Source organism: Polyodon spathula, chromosome 18, assembly GCF_017654505.1.
Source record: "Polyodon spathula isolate WHYD16114869_AA chromosome 18, ASM1765450v1, whole genome shotgun sequence".
Taxonomy (NCBI): Eukaryota; Metazoa; Chordata; class Actinopteri; order Acipenseriformes; family Polyodontidae; genus Polyodon; species Polyodon spathula.
Genome location: NC_054551.1, coordinates 25,701,177 through 25,717,665, shown reverse-complemented (window position 1 = coordinate 25,717,665; position 16,489 = coordinate 25,701,177). Strand labels below are relative to the sequence as shown.

Sequence of the window (16,489 nt, the reverse complement as noted above, 5' to 3'; positions counted from 1 at the left end):
CACGTGTTTCTACAACTGTATAAGTAACATCTGTAATTTTTCTTTTCAGTGTTAACATCCTGACAGCTTTTTTTACATTTTCCAACTGTAAAGCATGTTTCAAAGCTCTTTTCAAAATGTCTGCTCAAGTTCACTGGGGTTTGAATTCTGTCCTCTAAATCAAAAAAAAGTACTCCTGCCTTTTCTATTCAGTACCACATCATGGATCGTTATTCCTGTGTTACCTGTTTGATAAAGTGGGCAATAATCCGTACACTATCAGTGCGCTAGAGCGGCCTATTTTGAAAAGAACTTTGAAACATACTTTAAAGTTAAGTGTAAAAAGGCGTTGTGATGTTAACAATTTAATGAAAAATGACAGGTACCTATGACGGACAGAATGATTTTTGGGGATGAATCTCCCGACCTGTGAGGGCGCTGTGTAAAGGGAATAGAGTAAATGGGAAGGGTGAGGTCATTGAAAGAAAGATTTGAGACAAACAAGTCGTAGGTTAATAGGAACCGTAACATATAAACCATCAAAAGATATAAACTTGCTGAGAATTAAAAAGAAACATTTAGCAATGCTAGTTCTTCCAACACTTTGTGTATAATTATATAATGTATAGAGGTACTATTGGTACAGATCTGTTATGTGCCAATTGCAAATTGTCCATTTAAAAAAAAAAAAAAAAAAAATTTGGCAATTTTTTTATATAACCTAGGCATATATTGCGTCTTTAGTGTTAGCTACTTTTAGCTGTCAAATGCAAGTTAATTCAGTTGAGGTTTACTATTGAGTAAAGAGAAGGAAGCCGCCACCTCTGGAAGAGGAACTGATCTGACAATGTAACTACAGCAGCGTGAACCGTGAGTCATGTAGAATCAGCGCAGCTTAGTTTTAAAACAAAGTTGGTGACACATGAACCGTGCTTTCAACAAGTTTGATGGCTGGAAAAATCTGCAAGTGCATCACAATCTGTTATTTTTTAGGTTTGACCATTGGGATGAATGAACAGTTTTAAATGATTCCATTGCTCTCCCGTTAATGCAGGTGGAATACAATTAGTTTAATATGAATCTAATATACAGTATTTTTGTAAATGTTTTTTTTATGTAATGTTACTTAAGATATTAAACATACTTTTAATACAATGCAGTTTGTAACACTGGCATATGAAGGGCTGAAGAAAACAGTATATAGAATGTAAACTGTATGTTACTGGTTACAGAAGAGATGGCAACCTACTTCTTCTGTACCTAAAGCAACATAAAAGACAAACCAAATATAAATAAAAACTCATTTTTATTGTATTCTGCCGTTTGCCTGAGCATAACATTTGAATAAATGACATTATATTGGATGTGGATGAAGTTTGTTCTATTTCTTTAATGGGTCTATCAGAGGTAATATCTGATTGATTGTAGGCAATAGATGACTAGAATCCCTCCTATGTTGTGGTGATTTTTATTAACCCCTATGTGTCAGGTGGGGTGCTGTTCAAGATCAACTGGAAAGCTCTGGGGCCATTCTTAAATACTTTGAATATCACAAATAACCTAAAACACACTGACACTGATAAAGCGCTACGCAACCATTGCATCTCATTAAAATACATTTCACAATGTTGGCAGCTACCTCATGACAGTTCTGAAACAGTAACTTTCAAAATGGTATGCAAAGATGACTTCAAATGGGGTCAACAGGAAGCCAGAAACATCATTATTAGTAGAAGAGATTTAGGAAAGTCAAAGCCTTCACCCATTGCAGAGTCGCACATTGTTTTAAGTTACTGTTATTTACTGTTCAAAGTAGTCTATTTTATATTCTATTTCTTACAAAATAAATGGTTGGTTATACAAACATATGTACAAATCAAATACAAAAAACATGACTTCTATAATCACGAGTAAGAAATACAGGCAAAAATCTCCAAAGGTAATTATAGGCCTTGCCTGTGGTCTTTCTGGCTTTTACCAAGTACTTGTGAAACTGAGATGCATGGGGCTTCTGCAGCCTGTAACAGTCCTGTATAAATACACACCTTATGGCCCTTTTTCAAGAGCCTACTTCTTCAGACAAGTCTAGAACCTACTAGATTTGATACGTATAGATGTCCTGTTATGAGACAGCTCTCACATCCCTCTCTCCAGCTGTTTTCTGTCTCCCTGATCGTCCTATTGGGTCTTGTTTTTGCACGATTGACAGCAGGCCTTCCTGTAGTACCAGTGTGTGCAGAGTTTCACCTTCAGAACAAGGGCACAGTTTGCAGTAGCTTTGTCCTTGCAGACCTCATCTATAGGAGATGGAACAGGCTTGTTATTTCAAGTAATTAAGAAAATGAGGTACATAAAGACCGTTTTAATGCAACCTAGCAGTTTTTTTTAACAACTTGCTGGTGTGAAATACTTCTTTCTTTCTTTTGATGAGTAGTCGCACACTGTCTGAACTGTACCTGGAGCTTCTGTGGGGCAGGGCTGGATCTCACATGTCTGCCGGGACTCTGGTTTGGTCCCTGGGTCACAGCTGTGTCCGACCTCCTCTCCTTGGTAACACTTGACCTCCCGCACTTTCACCCCACTCCCACATGTCTTACTACACTAGAATTGGAACAAGAAAGCACAGCGAACAGAGACAGCAGTCAGATTCTCTACCTGGAAACTGCAAACCTTGCTTTAGGATAATCGGTTAGGTTCAAAATATGCAAGGGTTATGCAGGTAGATACACAGATTGCACGTTTTAAGAAGCTTTTGTATCCAGTGTACTACACGCAATAGATATTATTTATATTGCATGTTACATGTAAATGTGGAGATGGAATCATAGTACTGTATAGTACTATGTATAGTGTTATGTATATGTGTTATTGATTTCAGATGTAATTTATGCAATTGTTAGCATATTATACATTTTAATATAGGAGCACATGCAAATGTGGTTATTTTTGCCTCTGAATATGTTTCAGGCAGTGTAGGTTTGAATATTCAAATCATGGAACCGGCACTATGTTATCATGTGCTTTCTTCACTAATAAATGGCTAAGGAGGCCTAATCCAAGGTGTTGGGACTGGCTTCTATGATGCACAAAAAGGCTGTTTTAAAATCCGGAACCCCTAAACACATTGCTATAGAGAAGAAGCCCTGTGTCGGGTCTACCTGTGACCACGAAGTGGTAAACCATTTAGAGCAGGGCCTCTCAAAGCAGACAGTCTCCTCCTCGGGTCTCTGTGAGGAGCTGCAGCTCTGCTCAGGATATTCCTTGTAGACCCCGTTCTCCAGTCCAACACAGATCACCTGCCGGGTCTTTACCCCTCGCCCACAGGTGGCATTGCACTGCGGAACATAACACCAATAAAAAAATCAGACTTTACAAAAGTAACAGGTTGTAATAAAAAAAAAGTGTGTTTTATAAAGTTCTAGAAATGCGTTCGAGTTCATCTTTGCCCTTGCCCTATAATAACCCCATATCTTATATAACTTGTTTTTGTCACGTTTCTATAACTTGTTTTGGTTAGAATGTTCTAGGGAAAGGAATAGTTTATTCAGAGGGCCGAGCCTCGAGGGAGTGATCTGGCCAATTACTCTCTCGCATGCAAAAGCCTAACTTGGTAAGTTATAAAGGACGGGGTTCTCCTCTGCTCTGATGAGAGTCAGCCGTGAGGATTAGCGCGCAGTCCTGCTCGGTAATTTCTTGGAGACAGCTGCTTTCTCTTACCAGGGTCGAAGGGCTCTCCCGATCCGCTTGGAAGGGTAAGAATTAGTTCAGTTGCGTCTCATGGATTGTATTGATCTGTGATTAATATAATCTTTGTATGTAACCTTGTTGGGTTATGTCCCGTTAGGGATATCGTTATTCGCAGTATAGCATCTGTGTATGTAACTGCGTGTGTGTGTGTGTGAAATAATAAAGGACCTTTTAAAATTACTCTGTGAAGTAATTGCCTTATTTACTTCCACATCAACTTACTTTTAAATTTAAAGTAATTAAATTTCACACAACACAGGTGAAGCACAATAATGGAATGCCCTCCACATTGTGGGTTATCATCCCTTCTATATTGTGTACCTGCTCCCACTCTTGCTCCACCCAGTGGGCAGGGCAGTTCTTGTCCCCGCAGGGGTACACGGCAAGGGGCTTCAGCTCCAGATCGCACTGCAAGTCTGAGATGACGTTCCCATTGCTGTTCTTGCAAACCACGTATCTCATCATCCGGCCCTCGCCGCAGGGCCCCGAGCACTTGGAGACATGGAGATAAATAGATATCTCAAAATAAATTCCTCTTAACACAGAAGATGTAATGCACTGGTGTAAAAGCGATTCAGAAGACACCCAAATTGACTTCCGTTTCACTTCCCAAATGCTGCGTATGTATTTGTTCAGCTTGCATATGGTATAGTGTTGGCTATACAACACATTTCCACAAGGTTAAAAAAAACCTCAAACATGGAAACTCACCGGTCCCCAGTCAGACACAGTCCACCTCCTGTCGCAAGGCGGGCCATCACACTCCCTCTCACTCAACGGTTTAGAGGATTCATTGCACAGACGGGCTTCCATTGAACAGCGCACCTCCCGTCTCACCACCCCCTTCCCTCCACATCTCGCAGAGCACTGTCAGCAGGGAGAAGTAGTGTTAACACACTGCACTAACTACTAAAAACAAAAAACTTGCTCATGAACATAACAGAAATTAAATAACAAAAATTGTAAGGATATAAAATATTCAGAAATGTACAAAACAAGTGAGGTAATTTAGACATTACCTCAGACCACTCGGAGATCTCCCACTGTGGCCCACAGCCCTTGTTTCTGCACATCTTCCGTTCCATGGGCCTCTGGAGCTCTGCTGCCTCACACTGATCATCGTACACAGAGCTGTCGAACCCCGGCGCCAACATCTTCCAGCAGCGCACTGTACGGAACTGATAGCCCTCCCCACACGTCCGTGAGCACTCGCTCCACCTACTGGTCTCCCACCTGAATTACAGACAACACCCCTACTTAGGAGCCACTTGATTAGGAGAACACCTGTGATGGTGCAAGGCTTCTTTGGTTTTATAATAAATCCACGCATGCATCCATCCATCCATCCATCATATACAAAGCCAAAGTGTCTGTTACATGTCTGGCCAAACTGACCTGGGTAGACATTCTTTCCCTGAACAGAATTCATGAGTTGGTTCTGGTCGCGTAACTGCATCACAATAGCTTTCATCAACCTCCACTCCATCATAGTGGACACACATGGCGTAGGAAGTAGTGACTCCTGCAGGAAACAAAGACACATTTTAACAAACTAAATTCAGAAATCTCTATCTGCTTCCTTTTTTGAAAAGTGAGGTATGCCAGCAAGTGTGGATTCAGTTCAAGCTCAACTTAAGTTATGCCTACAAAGTTTACCGTAGTAAAAGCATTAATAAAGCATAGGGAAAGCGTGGTAAAGCAGAAGCACAGAGAGGTATTGTAAAGCAAATTTAAAAACATGACAAACTGTGGAAAACTATGGTAAATGCATAGCATAACCGTGGGAAAACTGCAAAATTTACAGTGGAAAACTTTTATAAAAGGTACTACCAACACTTATGTTTCCAGACAACTATTCAAGGTTTACATTTTTTATGATTTGTAAGAAATGAGGAGACATTAAACAGGTATACAGTAAAGTATCATGAAGTTTAGATAAAACACCATTTGCTTAAGTTACCAACCACATTTACATACAGAATTCTGCTACATGTAAATGCAATAGTTTTCTTAACCTCACAAGCTCTGAAGTGAATGGGCTGTAGTGGACCATGATTCAGTGTGTGCGTCTGTTGCTATTCTTTACACATCTGCTAATTCTATTGAAGAAGTAGACCAAGTCTGAAGTACTAGATTTATTGAATACACCCATTATCTCACTGGAATATACAGTATTCTAATACTTGCTACAGAGAAATAGTTGGGTGTGCGCGGAGGCTGTATTTTTTTTTTACAGGAACATGTCATTCCACAATGTCTAAAACACCTAAATAAATCAACAAATAAATCAATACATTAATAAAAATACAAAACAATTGTTGCATGTACCATGTGTATTTTGAATTAAAAAAAAAAAAAAAAAAAAAAAAAAAGTACCACTTTTTTTATATACATTCATATACACGATACATAATGAAGTGTACACAGCAGAATGTATAGTGTGGTATGTAGATGCACCTGTAGTACATGTTGAACTGCAGGGTGCATACGCAGATACCTTCCATCTGTACAAGTCAGCCAGACTGATGACATGATCTACTGATTCCACCTCATACTCATTGCTGTGGGAAAAGGGGAAAGCAGGAGAAAGATTATAAAAGAGGAATCCACTAGAACTAATACGCTACTGTAGCTGTCTATCATGAAAATGTGTTATTAATGTCCACTGCTGCGTAAAACATACCTGAGGTCTGACACGAAGAATGGCACTGCCCAACTGGTAAAGGGCATTGGGATTAATAGGCTGAAGTATTCTAACAAAGTATGCTACAGCTGACAGATATGAATGTTGTCTCTTTGCTCTATAAGTACTCTTGTGTTAATGTCTCTTTAGGACTCATTGACTTCTTATTAAGATAACTAAGTACAATAATAATACAGTAGAAACGTGTCTGCCATGGAGAAGGCTTACAAGTTTTAGCCCTGTAGAAATAGACCCTGTTGACGTTGACTGTCATATAAAGCTTGCACTGTTGTCTCAAAAGGTGTCTATCGCCTGCTCCGTGAATAAAGAAAGCTAAAACAAACACATATGTGATGACAAGGCAAACTTACCTATTCATTTTAGTGCCAAGCAGTGTCCTGCAGTCAATAGTTATGTTTTTCGTTTGTAATCAGATTCTCTTGCTTGGTTCAATATGTCAGGGGTTGCATTGTTGTGGTGAGAGTCCTTACATTCCCAAAAGCTCACTAGGTCACTGCACCTACCTCTCTGTACCAGGAGCCTGAACGGGCTCCACATCATGGAGATGGAGCAGGTTCAGCTGGTGGGAGGAATTGGGTTGTGAGTGCTCCAGTTCTGTCATCATGCTGTAAGAGACACTTTCGTCAGGTCCAGCGTGGCGCTCAGAGTTGAGACTCCCGGGGTAGATATCCAGGGACAAGTTGTTGTCAACAAAGGCACTAGAGTTTTGGAGGCTGAGCTGTGACTGAGGGCTCCCAGACTGAGGGCACAGCACGACCTGCACTGAACTGTTCTTACAAGCCCTCTGCAGACCCCCGGGCTTTGAGAGGAGGCTGAAGAACAGGTTCTTAAAATGAGTCTTGGGTGGGCGTCGGGTGATATTCTGGTTGGCAGAATTTCCATAGATCCGGTTAGACTCGGGACCTGAATGAACAGATGATGCCAGGGGCTAAGATTATTTTTTTGTTCTGCTACTTTTACACGGAGATCTGTATCCATATACTGAATGCAGTTACATTTTATATAATATACTGAGACATCTGAAACCGCTGTTCAGGGAGAGGGCAGGAACAGAACAATGCTTTCCAAGGTGCACTTAAAATAACAATTTGGAGAAAATATTGAGGGTACTCACCAAATTTGGATGGTCTATCCTCATCTTGCAGCCGGTTGCCTGCTCTATTTTGAAAGTGCTTGTTCACAGGCTTGAAGAAGAGAACGCTGGGGATATCGGAGAGATTCAGGGGGGCCTGCAGCTCCCACACCAGCCCTTCAGACCCCAGGTGTGTGGCGGGGTTGCTCTCGGAGGTCAGAGGGGGGGTGTCATTCCCATGCTTGTAGTCCTCATTGCTGTCAATTTCGTTGCCATCGTACATGAGCTCCACTGATGTGCCATTAAAGTCTTGGATAGGGTCTTGCTTGTCTTGCTCAGGCTGTGGGCCCACACCTGCCCCAGTGTTTTCCACACCAGGCTCGGGGACGCTGTCATAGAGCTCCATCTCCATCACTGGAGGCGCTGTCCTGAGCAGCAGAGAGCTGGGCACAGTGTACTCGTAAGTGATGTGGGGCATCTTCCCGTTCAGGTTATAGTACTTTGAGGAATGGAAAACAATATAGAACATAAACAACAACAGTACCCCCTGGGGCCCTCTCCCAGTTAGAGAATTGTTAAATATAAATATTGAAATGCAGCATTCATTTTCACTCAACCTACCATCACGTTCAGACCTTGGTTGGTGGGTCCTTGCGAGATTATGTATTCAAACCCATCTGTAAAAAAATTGGAAGGCCTCCGGTATTTAAATACTGTGCCTGCCACACGGAAGTTCCTGGGATTATCAATCACAGTGTTGCCATTGAAGAAGAAATGGCCTGCTTCATCTGACAGAGCTATGAGCAACAATGCAAGAATAGGAATAAGAATAGCATGACTTAAATATGACATTTTAATTGTTTTCATCTTAACATGAGATTTACAGTAAATGTTTTATGCACATTAAATGTTCTGTAGTAGAAAGAGAAGATTTGTCAGCCACTGAATTAAAGAGAAAATGTTTTGATTATTTTTCTGATAAAGTGATGAATATTTGAATACTGGAAAACTGAAACAGGATACAATATCCTACCTTGAGCTAGTTGTTACAGTTTAGTTTTACAGTTACCTAAAATATTTTCAGTTTTTCGTCGTTCGATGATCTGAATGTCTGTTGCTCCAACAGGGATGTTAGTTATAAATAGATAGCCTAAATATGAGAAAATAAAGGTCAAACACAATAAATATCCTGTTTATATTAAATTATATAGCATGTTATGAATGTTCTGATAATAAACTTTATTTAGTAATTACGCAAATGTGTAATACCTTAACTTTAGAGTTATACAAAGTTAAAACATTTCCATTTCGGAATCTAATCTTTTAATTGATAAGTTTCCAATTCAACTGAAAACTATGAATTCGTCAAAGTAAGCACAAAGAGCAGAGTACTGTGGCTTAGTCAACAGAACCATAGTTGACTGATAAACATTAATAAAATTCTCCTATCCGAACACGGTTTAATTCTAGAAAGTGGTGGAAAATCAACAGCAAACTGGCATTTGGCATTCTGAATAAAATTCAGTTGAATTAGAAATGTTTTTACTCTATCAGTCCTGGCAGAACCTTGAGGCCCTGCCTTATCTTTGGAGCATTTGTCAACATATAAGAACATAAGAACATAAGAAAGTTTACAAACGAGAGGAGGCCATTCGGCCCATCTTGCTCGTTTGGTTGTTAGTAGCTTATTGATCCCAAAATCTCATCAAGCAGCTTCTTGAAGGATCCCAGGGTGTCAGCTTCAACAACATTACTGGGGAGTTGATTGTCGTCGGTATTAATGTTGGAACCTTGTGGGACTCCTAGGTCCCAGTCTATATATATATATATATATATATATATATATATATATATATATATATATATATATATATTATATGTCTTGTTCTCATGTAATACTCAATAAAGAAGTTCTTCTTAACCTTGACAAAATTAATGGAAGGGTTAAATAGGAAAAAACACCTCCAAGTATTGAACTGGTGTTTAAATAATCCTGCTCCATGGAGATTATTTCACCAATTGACCAACTATCTTTGTTTCTACAGTTGCAACAAAATAAAGATTAATGTTTTAATACAGCTAACACTATGGTCCATGGCATTTTTATACATCTATTTGAAACCAATAGGCTCTTGACAACTGTAATAGATCTTTAGCACCCTCTTCTGGATAAGAAATGCTATTTTTTTGTGAAAAAAGGTACTTTGAAGTGTAGGATATGGTAATAACTAAAACCAAAGTGGTTATAATGGTTAATTAGTAAGTTTACACATGCATTTTACTGTCACTGATTCCTGCAAGATATCTGTTCCTAATTATTGCATTGCGTTTTCAGCAATTTCACGTGCAGCTTGCTTATTAGCATTTAATGACAGGCAGATGTCAATAAATAATGAAAAGAGCTATACAACAAAATTCTCCCCATTCCAAAGATGTGGACTTTAGAATTCCAAACAGCCAAATTCCTCCGTCTTTATAGAAATATAAAAGGGCTGGCTGTAATGAAAGACTTCAAGGCTTCATCTGTTTCACACAGGTTTTGCATAAACTAAATTCCAAGTGACTTCACTGTATATAGCGTTTTTTACTTGGGTAGTGGTAGAAGCAGAAAAGCTTACAACCCCTGGATTCCAGTGTAAGGTATACCTAACTGTGTGATTCCTTTTCGGTAAGACCCAGAGATCCGGTAGCATGATCTGCCATCCCCTCCACACACTCCACACTTATCTGTAGTTTTACTGGAGTACAACATCCCGTCACATCCCACTACCTGGCAGGGAAGCACAAGAGAAACCAGTCAAAAGCCTCACAGCTCACAAAAGCTATCTCGTGCATTTCCACACCTACACAAAATGGGTCACTTGAGTCACCCAGATGTGTATGCAAATCTGCACACACGTGTGTGATGCTCTAGTATTACCTCACATTTGCCCTCAATACAGACTCCCTGGAATGTCCTGTCCCTGCAGGAGGTGCCATCGTGAGCACGGACCAGGAGCTGCCTTTCCCCATTGCTAGTGGTGCACTGAAGGTCACATGGCTTGTTCGATATGTTGATATAGTCATCTGAGCAGTGTGTGAGTGAGAGAGAGACCATTAAACAAACTACAATTCCTGTAATGGACTGCATTGTAACAATCTGAAGCCAGTTTGTCTTTGGAAAGTATCTATTTCTGACACGGTCAGATTCACTTCCATCCAGTACCAATGGTTTAAAACTGCAACTCTCAACCATTGTTTGAGATCTGTGAACAAGATGTCAAGCTGTGTCCTTCAATCTTCTGCAAGAAAACTCTTTTTTTCAGAATTAAATGGGATGCAGTTTTACCAGTACTTACATTTACATCAGCAAGCCAAATGCCAGAAAAGCTACATCAATAAGGAAAGCTGTTTGGCTATTTCTCCAGATTAAGGAGACCTTAGCTTACCTGGATAGAGGGGTACCCAGTTAAAATGTTTCCTACTGAAGGCTTTGGCATTGAAGGATGAACACTGCTGTTGTTTAAAACTGATCCCATTGTTGGGGCAGGCCTGTGAACATAATAAAGAACACATCAATGGGTAGTGCTTCTGCAGCATATCCACTAGTGGACCTCTCTGTCTCCAGCAGGAGGAGTTGTATATACCAGAACAGCAACCTATGCTATGCATCCAGTAGTATAGGGAAACAAAAAAGATATGTGCATGAAAAGGCCATAAAGCCACTGCTGAAAGCGGGTGTTTTAAATGAGTTACCTGAATTTGGCACAGCTGGTATTTCTTTGCTGAGCCAACGCATAAAGTGCTGTTCACATGTTGTGATGAAACAAGCCTGGAAAAATGAAGAAAGTATTAACATTTAGACATTTAGCAAGTAGGTGCTCAGATTCAGCTTAACTGTCTGGATTTTGTTTATGAATAGTAATGCCAGAAAGACACCACATATTATCCTACATGTATAATAAATATTAATTACAATGTAACATTTCAAATAGGTCTTTTTTTAAAATTATTATTACAGATGCAGTTATTTTATGACATCAAAAGTGCACTGATCAGCAGTAGTGATAGACAAGGTCCCATGTTGAGCAAAGCGGATTAAAACCAGGAAAAAATTTCCATAATGGTTACACTTTGATAAAAGATTTTGTAAGCATCATTTCTGTACTTGGCATCTCAACTATTGGGCCAATGCAGAAAAGTGTTAACGTTTAGTTCATGTTTGAAGCTCCCTGCTACAGCACAGATGTTGTACGTTCCCAGGCTTTTCATAAAGCTTTCCAGCAACACACCACAGCAGCCAGATGTTGCTTCTTCTTTTTTTTTTTTTTTACTTCACAGGGGCGTGCTAATGGGTTCCAGCTGGGGCCAACTTTGACTATAGGAGGTGTAGAGCAAGAATGTGTGTCTCCAGAACCAAAGTGTAGATTTGTATTTGTTTTAACAATTACATTTACTTATCTACTCAAAAAGCATGGCAAAGTATTGTACACAAGTGTAACTAGTGCAACAACTGCAGATATAAGCACAGCCATCGTACTGTTTGCTGTAATAATCCTACATGCTGTACTAAAATGAATATACACTGTGGTGCTAGATGTAGTTTTATTGTTTTTTCTTTTTTTTTTTTTTTTTTTTTTTGTGAGGAAGACTGAGATCCGTAGGGCAATTAACACCAATTAACATTTGCTCCAGTTTAAAAATATTCATAAATGGACAAAATAATTGTTTCATACGAGACAGAAAACATTAAAAAGCTGATTAAAAAGGGAAGTAGCTTCCAATGCTATTTTTACTTCTTGACATTTGCAATTATTCTCAGTTGATCCGAGTTACATCTAGAATTGGATTCAATGTGTTGTTTACTCAGTTACAATTTCTAAAACCCAATGGCAGTTTACAGTAAAGTAAGAGAATTATTTAATAGTAAATGTCATTTATACTTACACCTTTAGCCAACTTGACCATGACCAAATAAAACTAGCTTTAAAAAAAAAACATCTAAAACTATTGCCTACACATAATTCTGCTTCTTTAAAAGGGGGTAGTCCTGTTGCAGGTGGGAATGGTGGGAGTCCTACCTTTGCTTCAGGCAGTGGCGTTCCTGGGACTGGACACCCCCTCCACAGGTACGAGAGCAGGTGGACCAGGAGCTCCACTCTCCCCACCACTTGGCAACCTCCTCGGTGAGGCTCAGGAACCCCTCTGACCCCTCACTACTGTCCTGGCAAAGATAAAGAACCAGCTCTTTACACCCATCCACACATTACGGGTGTACAATGGATACCACAGTGCATGGAAGAGTATAAAACAATCAGTGGCGTCTTACACAGCTTCAGAACTAATCAGAAGAAAAGTGTCTACAGATGAGAAATGAAAACTGTAAGCTAGCACCTGACCCACAGGGTATATCTTACACATCTTATACCTTTATCTTTTCTATTGGACGTTTCAAAAACATATCTATCTAGACAGATATGCCAATCTTTGAAGGCCTTTATACCATGGTATCTTTGCTTGCAAACAAAGTCGTCTTTTGTAGTTTAATACTTGTGCCCTGAGCAAAAGGGGATTCAAGTTCAAATATGTTTTTTTTTTTTTTTTTTTATTCAGTCCTAAAGGGAAATGTAGGCTCAGATCAACCTACAGGTTTTTACTGGTATAAGAAGTAGAGAAGCTATGGCTTAAATTTCAAACAGAGCTCAGGATTGGTGTGAATGTCTTCTCTAACAAAGTACAAAGAGGAGATTAAAAAAACAAAACAAAACTTTGACGTTTTGACGTGACTCCTGCAAAAGAAAAGGAAGCAGGAAAGCAAGAGAGAATGAGAGACAGGGATAGAGAGAGAGAAAGAAGAGAGAGAGAGAGAGAGAGAGAGAGAGAGAGAGAGAGAGATGGAACACAGGCCCATGAATTGAACCAGATGCAAGGGGTGAGCGTTTGGGTTAACTGAGAAGAACTTCTCTGTCTAGACATCAAGTTAATCGCTCCTTCCAACCCCAGTATCAGGGCACATAAACTGCACTTAGAAGCTGGCAGAAATGTGTTTTGTCTTTAGAAATCTTACTATGATACCGTCACAGATCTAGACAGGATATATATATCATATATATATATAATATTATATATATATATATATATATATATATATATATATATATAAATATATATTAAAACATCTGTATTTTGCTATCTTTTATATATGTGTATTTATAAGAGATTCAATGTCTCCTTTCCCAGACAGACATGCAGAAAATTATTATAGGAAAGCTATAAACATAAGTTGTGAGCATATGCTAAAATTTCAGATGCAACTAAACTCTCTACAGAAGTTACAGAATTAACTTAAGGTCAGTTATGTTTCTTTTTTTGCATAATTTCCTTTTCATCGCTAACTTTTAAAATGGACACCAGAATAAAAGCTCAATGATTGTACTCGTGGTATTCACTGTTAAATTTATATGTGTATTCTCAGTTATCTGCTGGATGTACAAGGTACTGAGTATTCAGAATACCCAGTTAGCACTTGAAACACCGAACATATATAGTATGTTCAGTGTTTATGACTGACTAACTGAGTTGCAGAGAAAGGTGCTTTGATTAAAGCAGTCTAGTCTATGAACTAGAAACTGACCTGATAAGGTCACCACTCTACAGTCAGCACAGTGATATAACACCTAACAAAGTGTAACTAATTGTAAACACATTTAGCAGAGTTAGTATGCAAGCGGTACTGCTGCATTTACCATATATCTGCCTCAGTATACTTTAAATAAGTCTTCCCTAACGCCTCTGATCAACAGTAAAGCAAGGAAAGCTCACTGCTTTTGCTGTATTGGCGATTGAGAAAGAAGTAAGCCATGTTAAATTTGACTGAAGGTTGCCAACTGTCCACTAAGGCCAGCCAGTTTTAAAAAAAAAGTCAAATTTTAATACTGAAACGTAAATTTAAAAAATGTCTGTAACTCTGAATCGACACAAATCTGGTATATTTTTTATTGCGTGCGGCTTTCCCAATCGGCTTGAATGACATATACGTACACCTTATGTGATGGCAGTGAAAAGTATCAAAAGAAGAATACCAGTTAACACTGCTGAAATTAGTATACACGTTCTTCAACCAAGTAACCAAAGCACAGCGGGCTTGGGAGACATCATCCAGCTTGCAATACTTTTTTGTTATTGGAAATATGCTGGATAGCCTTGTTGAAATTTATGCAGTAAAAAGTGACTGACTCAAAGGATCTTAGACATGATCTGGCAGCTGATGAAAACTGGCACAAAATTGCACTCTTGTCTACAACTAGCAGAGAGCCATATTTTCCTACACTTGCCAAGGTTGCCATTAATATGTTGGCTTTGCCACACAGCACTGCAGAATTTCACAGCTGAAACTTGTAAAAACAGACGTCAGAAATTAATTGTCTACAGACATTCTGAATGGAATTCTGACTGTCAAGAATGCTGTTAAAAACAGCACCAGCTTCAGACCAGCAAAGCAAGTGATCCAGAGTATGTGCAAATGCATCCATGTATGACCATAACAAGTAAATATTACCTAAAGAAATGTAAGTACACAAAACTAGCCTTTTCTATATTAAATATTTTATTTATTGTTCCTATTTTTTTAAATGATTTCAGTAAAAAACAAAATAGTGTCAGTAAAAAAAGGCCACTGTAAATCTGTATGTCAGTAAAAACAAAATGACAAGGTTGGCAACCCCCTGATGTGACTACACCACAATGTACAGGTATGTTTGTTTTTAAAGATATGTTTTTGTGGAATACAGTTAGCGGACAAAAGTTTGAGCACCCTCCTATATAGAAGTATCATGTTTTTTTTTAATTGGAGAAGAATCAATTGTTGTATTTGTACTCAGTAAATCGTGAAAGGTGATTATCAAGCTCCGCTATGGGATCTGATATAGGCTTCAGGTTGTTCCGAATTTATTTTGAATGTATTTAGCATAACACCTTCAATTGAACTGTTTATGGCAGATTTGGTCAGTCATTCAGTTCAGAGCAATGGATGAAACTTTCATTATAATTAATAACTAGAATTCAGCATAACACTATGTAACACAATTTTTGTTCCTGGGTAGTGTTATTTCTTAATTGCTTATGCCTCAAAAGTATAGAAAATGGCTATTATTCCCCACAAACTTTGCTTTTGTGACCAGGACAGTGATATTTCAAAATATCACTATTTCCAATTTCCAATACTGTGTTTACAGTATAATTGTAAGTCTCGAAAAACTACTCACTTCTAAATCTTTTGTAGTCATCTTTGTATTACTTTAGTATAAATACATGTTAATTTGGATTCATATGTTGTTTTTTTCTGACTTTATGTGAACGAAAAGACACACATTTGCCCGTTTTCCCATTGGAAATAGTGATATTTTGAAATATCACTGTCCTGGTCACAAAAGCAAAGTTTGTGGGGAATAATAACCATTTTCTATACTTTTGAGGCATAAGCAATTAGGAAATAACACTTACTACCCAGGAACAAAAAAAAAAAATTGTTACACGGTGTAATTCACCGTTTATGATCAAAATCAAAACCATGTATAACTTAAAAATGAAAATGATACATTTAGCAAATTGGTGTAAGGTGATTTAAGCTTATATATATATATATATATATATATATATATATATATATATATATATATATATATATATATATATATATATATATACACACACACACACACACACACACACACACACACACACACACACACACACACACACAGCTTTGCAGAAGTAGTTACTCCCCTGCAAAGTTTTCACATTTTGTTGGCACCTGAGCGTACTCAATGGTGCTTTCAAGTTAGACTTTACTACTCACATTGATAAAGTTAAAAAATGCCTACAGAATATAAATAGTTAAGATTTACAGAGAAAAAAAGATTAATCTCGGTTGCATTCAACCCCTTTGCTACTGCAGCCCTAAATCAGCTCAGGTGCAAATGATTTGTTTGAAATAAAATTAGTGAAAT

At 38.4% G+C, this 16,489-nt stretch overlaps 1 protein-coding gene across 2 annotated transcripts in view; it reads right to left on the bottom strand.

The window, feature by feature from the left end:
• Positions 1 to 619: 619 nt before the first annotated feature.
• The window catches only part of si:ch211-267e7.3 (ADAMTS-like protein 2), a 20,002-nt gene continuing 4,132 nt past the window's right edge, over positions 620 to 16,489 (bottom strand). Inside the window, exons 2-18 of one of the 2 annotated variants that reach the window (XM_041278264.1) lie at positions 12,563 to 12,705; positions 11,238 to 11,313; positions 10,931 to 11,033; positions 10,423 to 10,568; positions 10,149 to 10,272; positions 8,572 to 8,652; positions 8,124 to 8,299; positions 7,545 to 8,001; positions 6,934 to 7,333; positions 6,184 to 6,287; positions 5,122 to 5,248; positions 4,746 to 4,959; positions 4,438 to 4,593; positions 4,048 to 4,218; positions 3,138 to 3,314; positions 2,436 to 2,580; positions 620 to 2,276 (exon numbers count right to left, since the gene is read on the bottom strand). In XM_041278264.1, coding sequence (XP_041134198.1) covers positions 2,158 to 2,276; positions 2,436 to 2,580; positions 3,138 to 3,314; positions 4,048 to 4,218; positions 4,438 to 4,593; positions 4,746 to 4,959; positions 5,122 to 5,248; positions 6,184 to 6,287; positions 6,934 to 7,333; positions 7,545 to 8,001; positions 8,124 to 8,299; positions 8,572 to 8,652; positions 10,149 to 10,272; positions 10,423 to 10,568; positions 10,931 to 11,033; positions 11,238 to 11,313; positions 12,563 to 12,705 — 2,919 coding nt within the window. In that variant the 3' untranslated portion in view covers positions 620 to 2,157. The remainder of the gene's footprint in view (positions 2,277 to 2,435; positions 2,581 to 3,137; positions 3,315 to 4,047; positions 4,219 to 4,437; positions 4,594 to 4,745; positions 4,960 to 5,121; positions 5,249 to 6,183; positions 6,288 to 6,933; positions 7,334 to 7,544; positions 8,002 to 8,123; positions 8,300 to 8,571; positions 8,653 to 10,148; positions 10,273 to 10,422; positions 10,569 to 10,930; positions 11,034 to 11,237; positions 11,314 to 12,562; positions 12,706 to 16,489) is intronic. The other variant, XM_041278265.1, reaches the window with a different exon arrangement.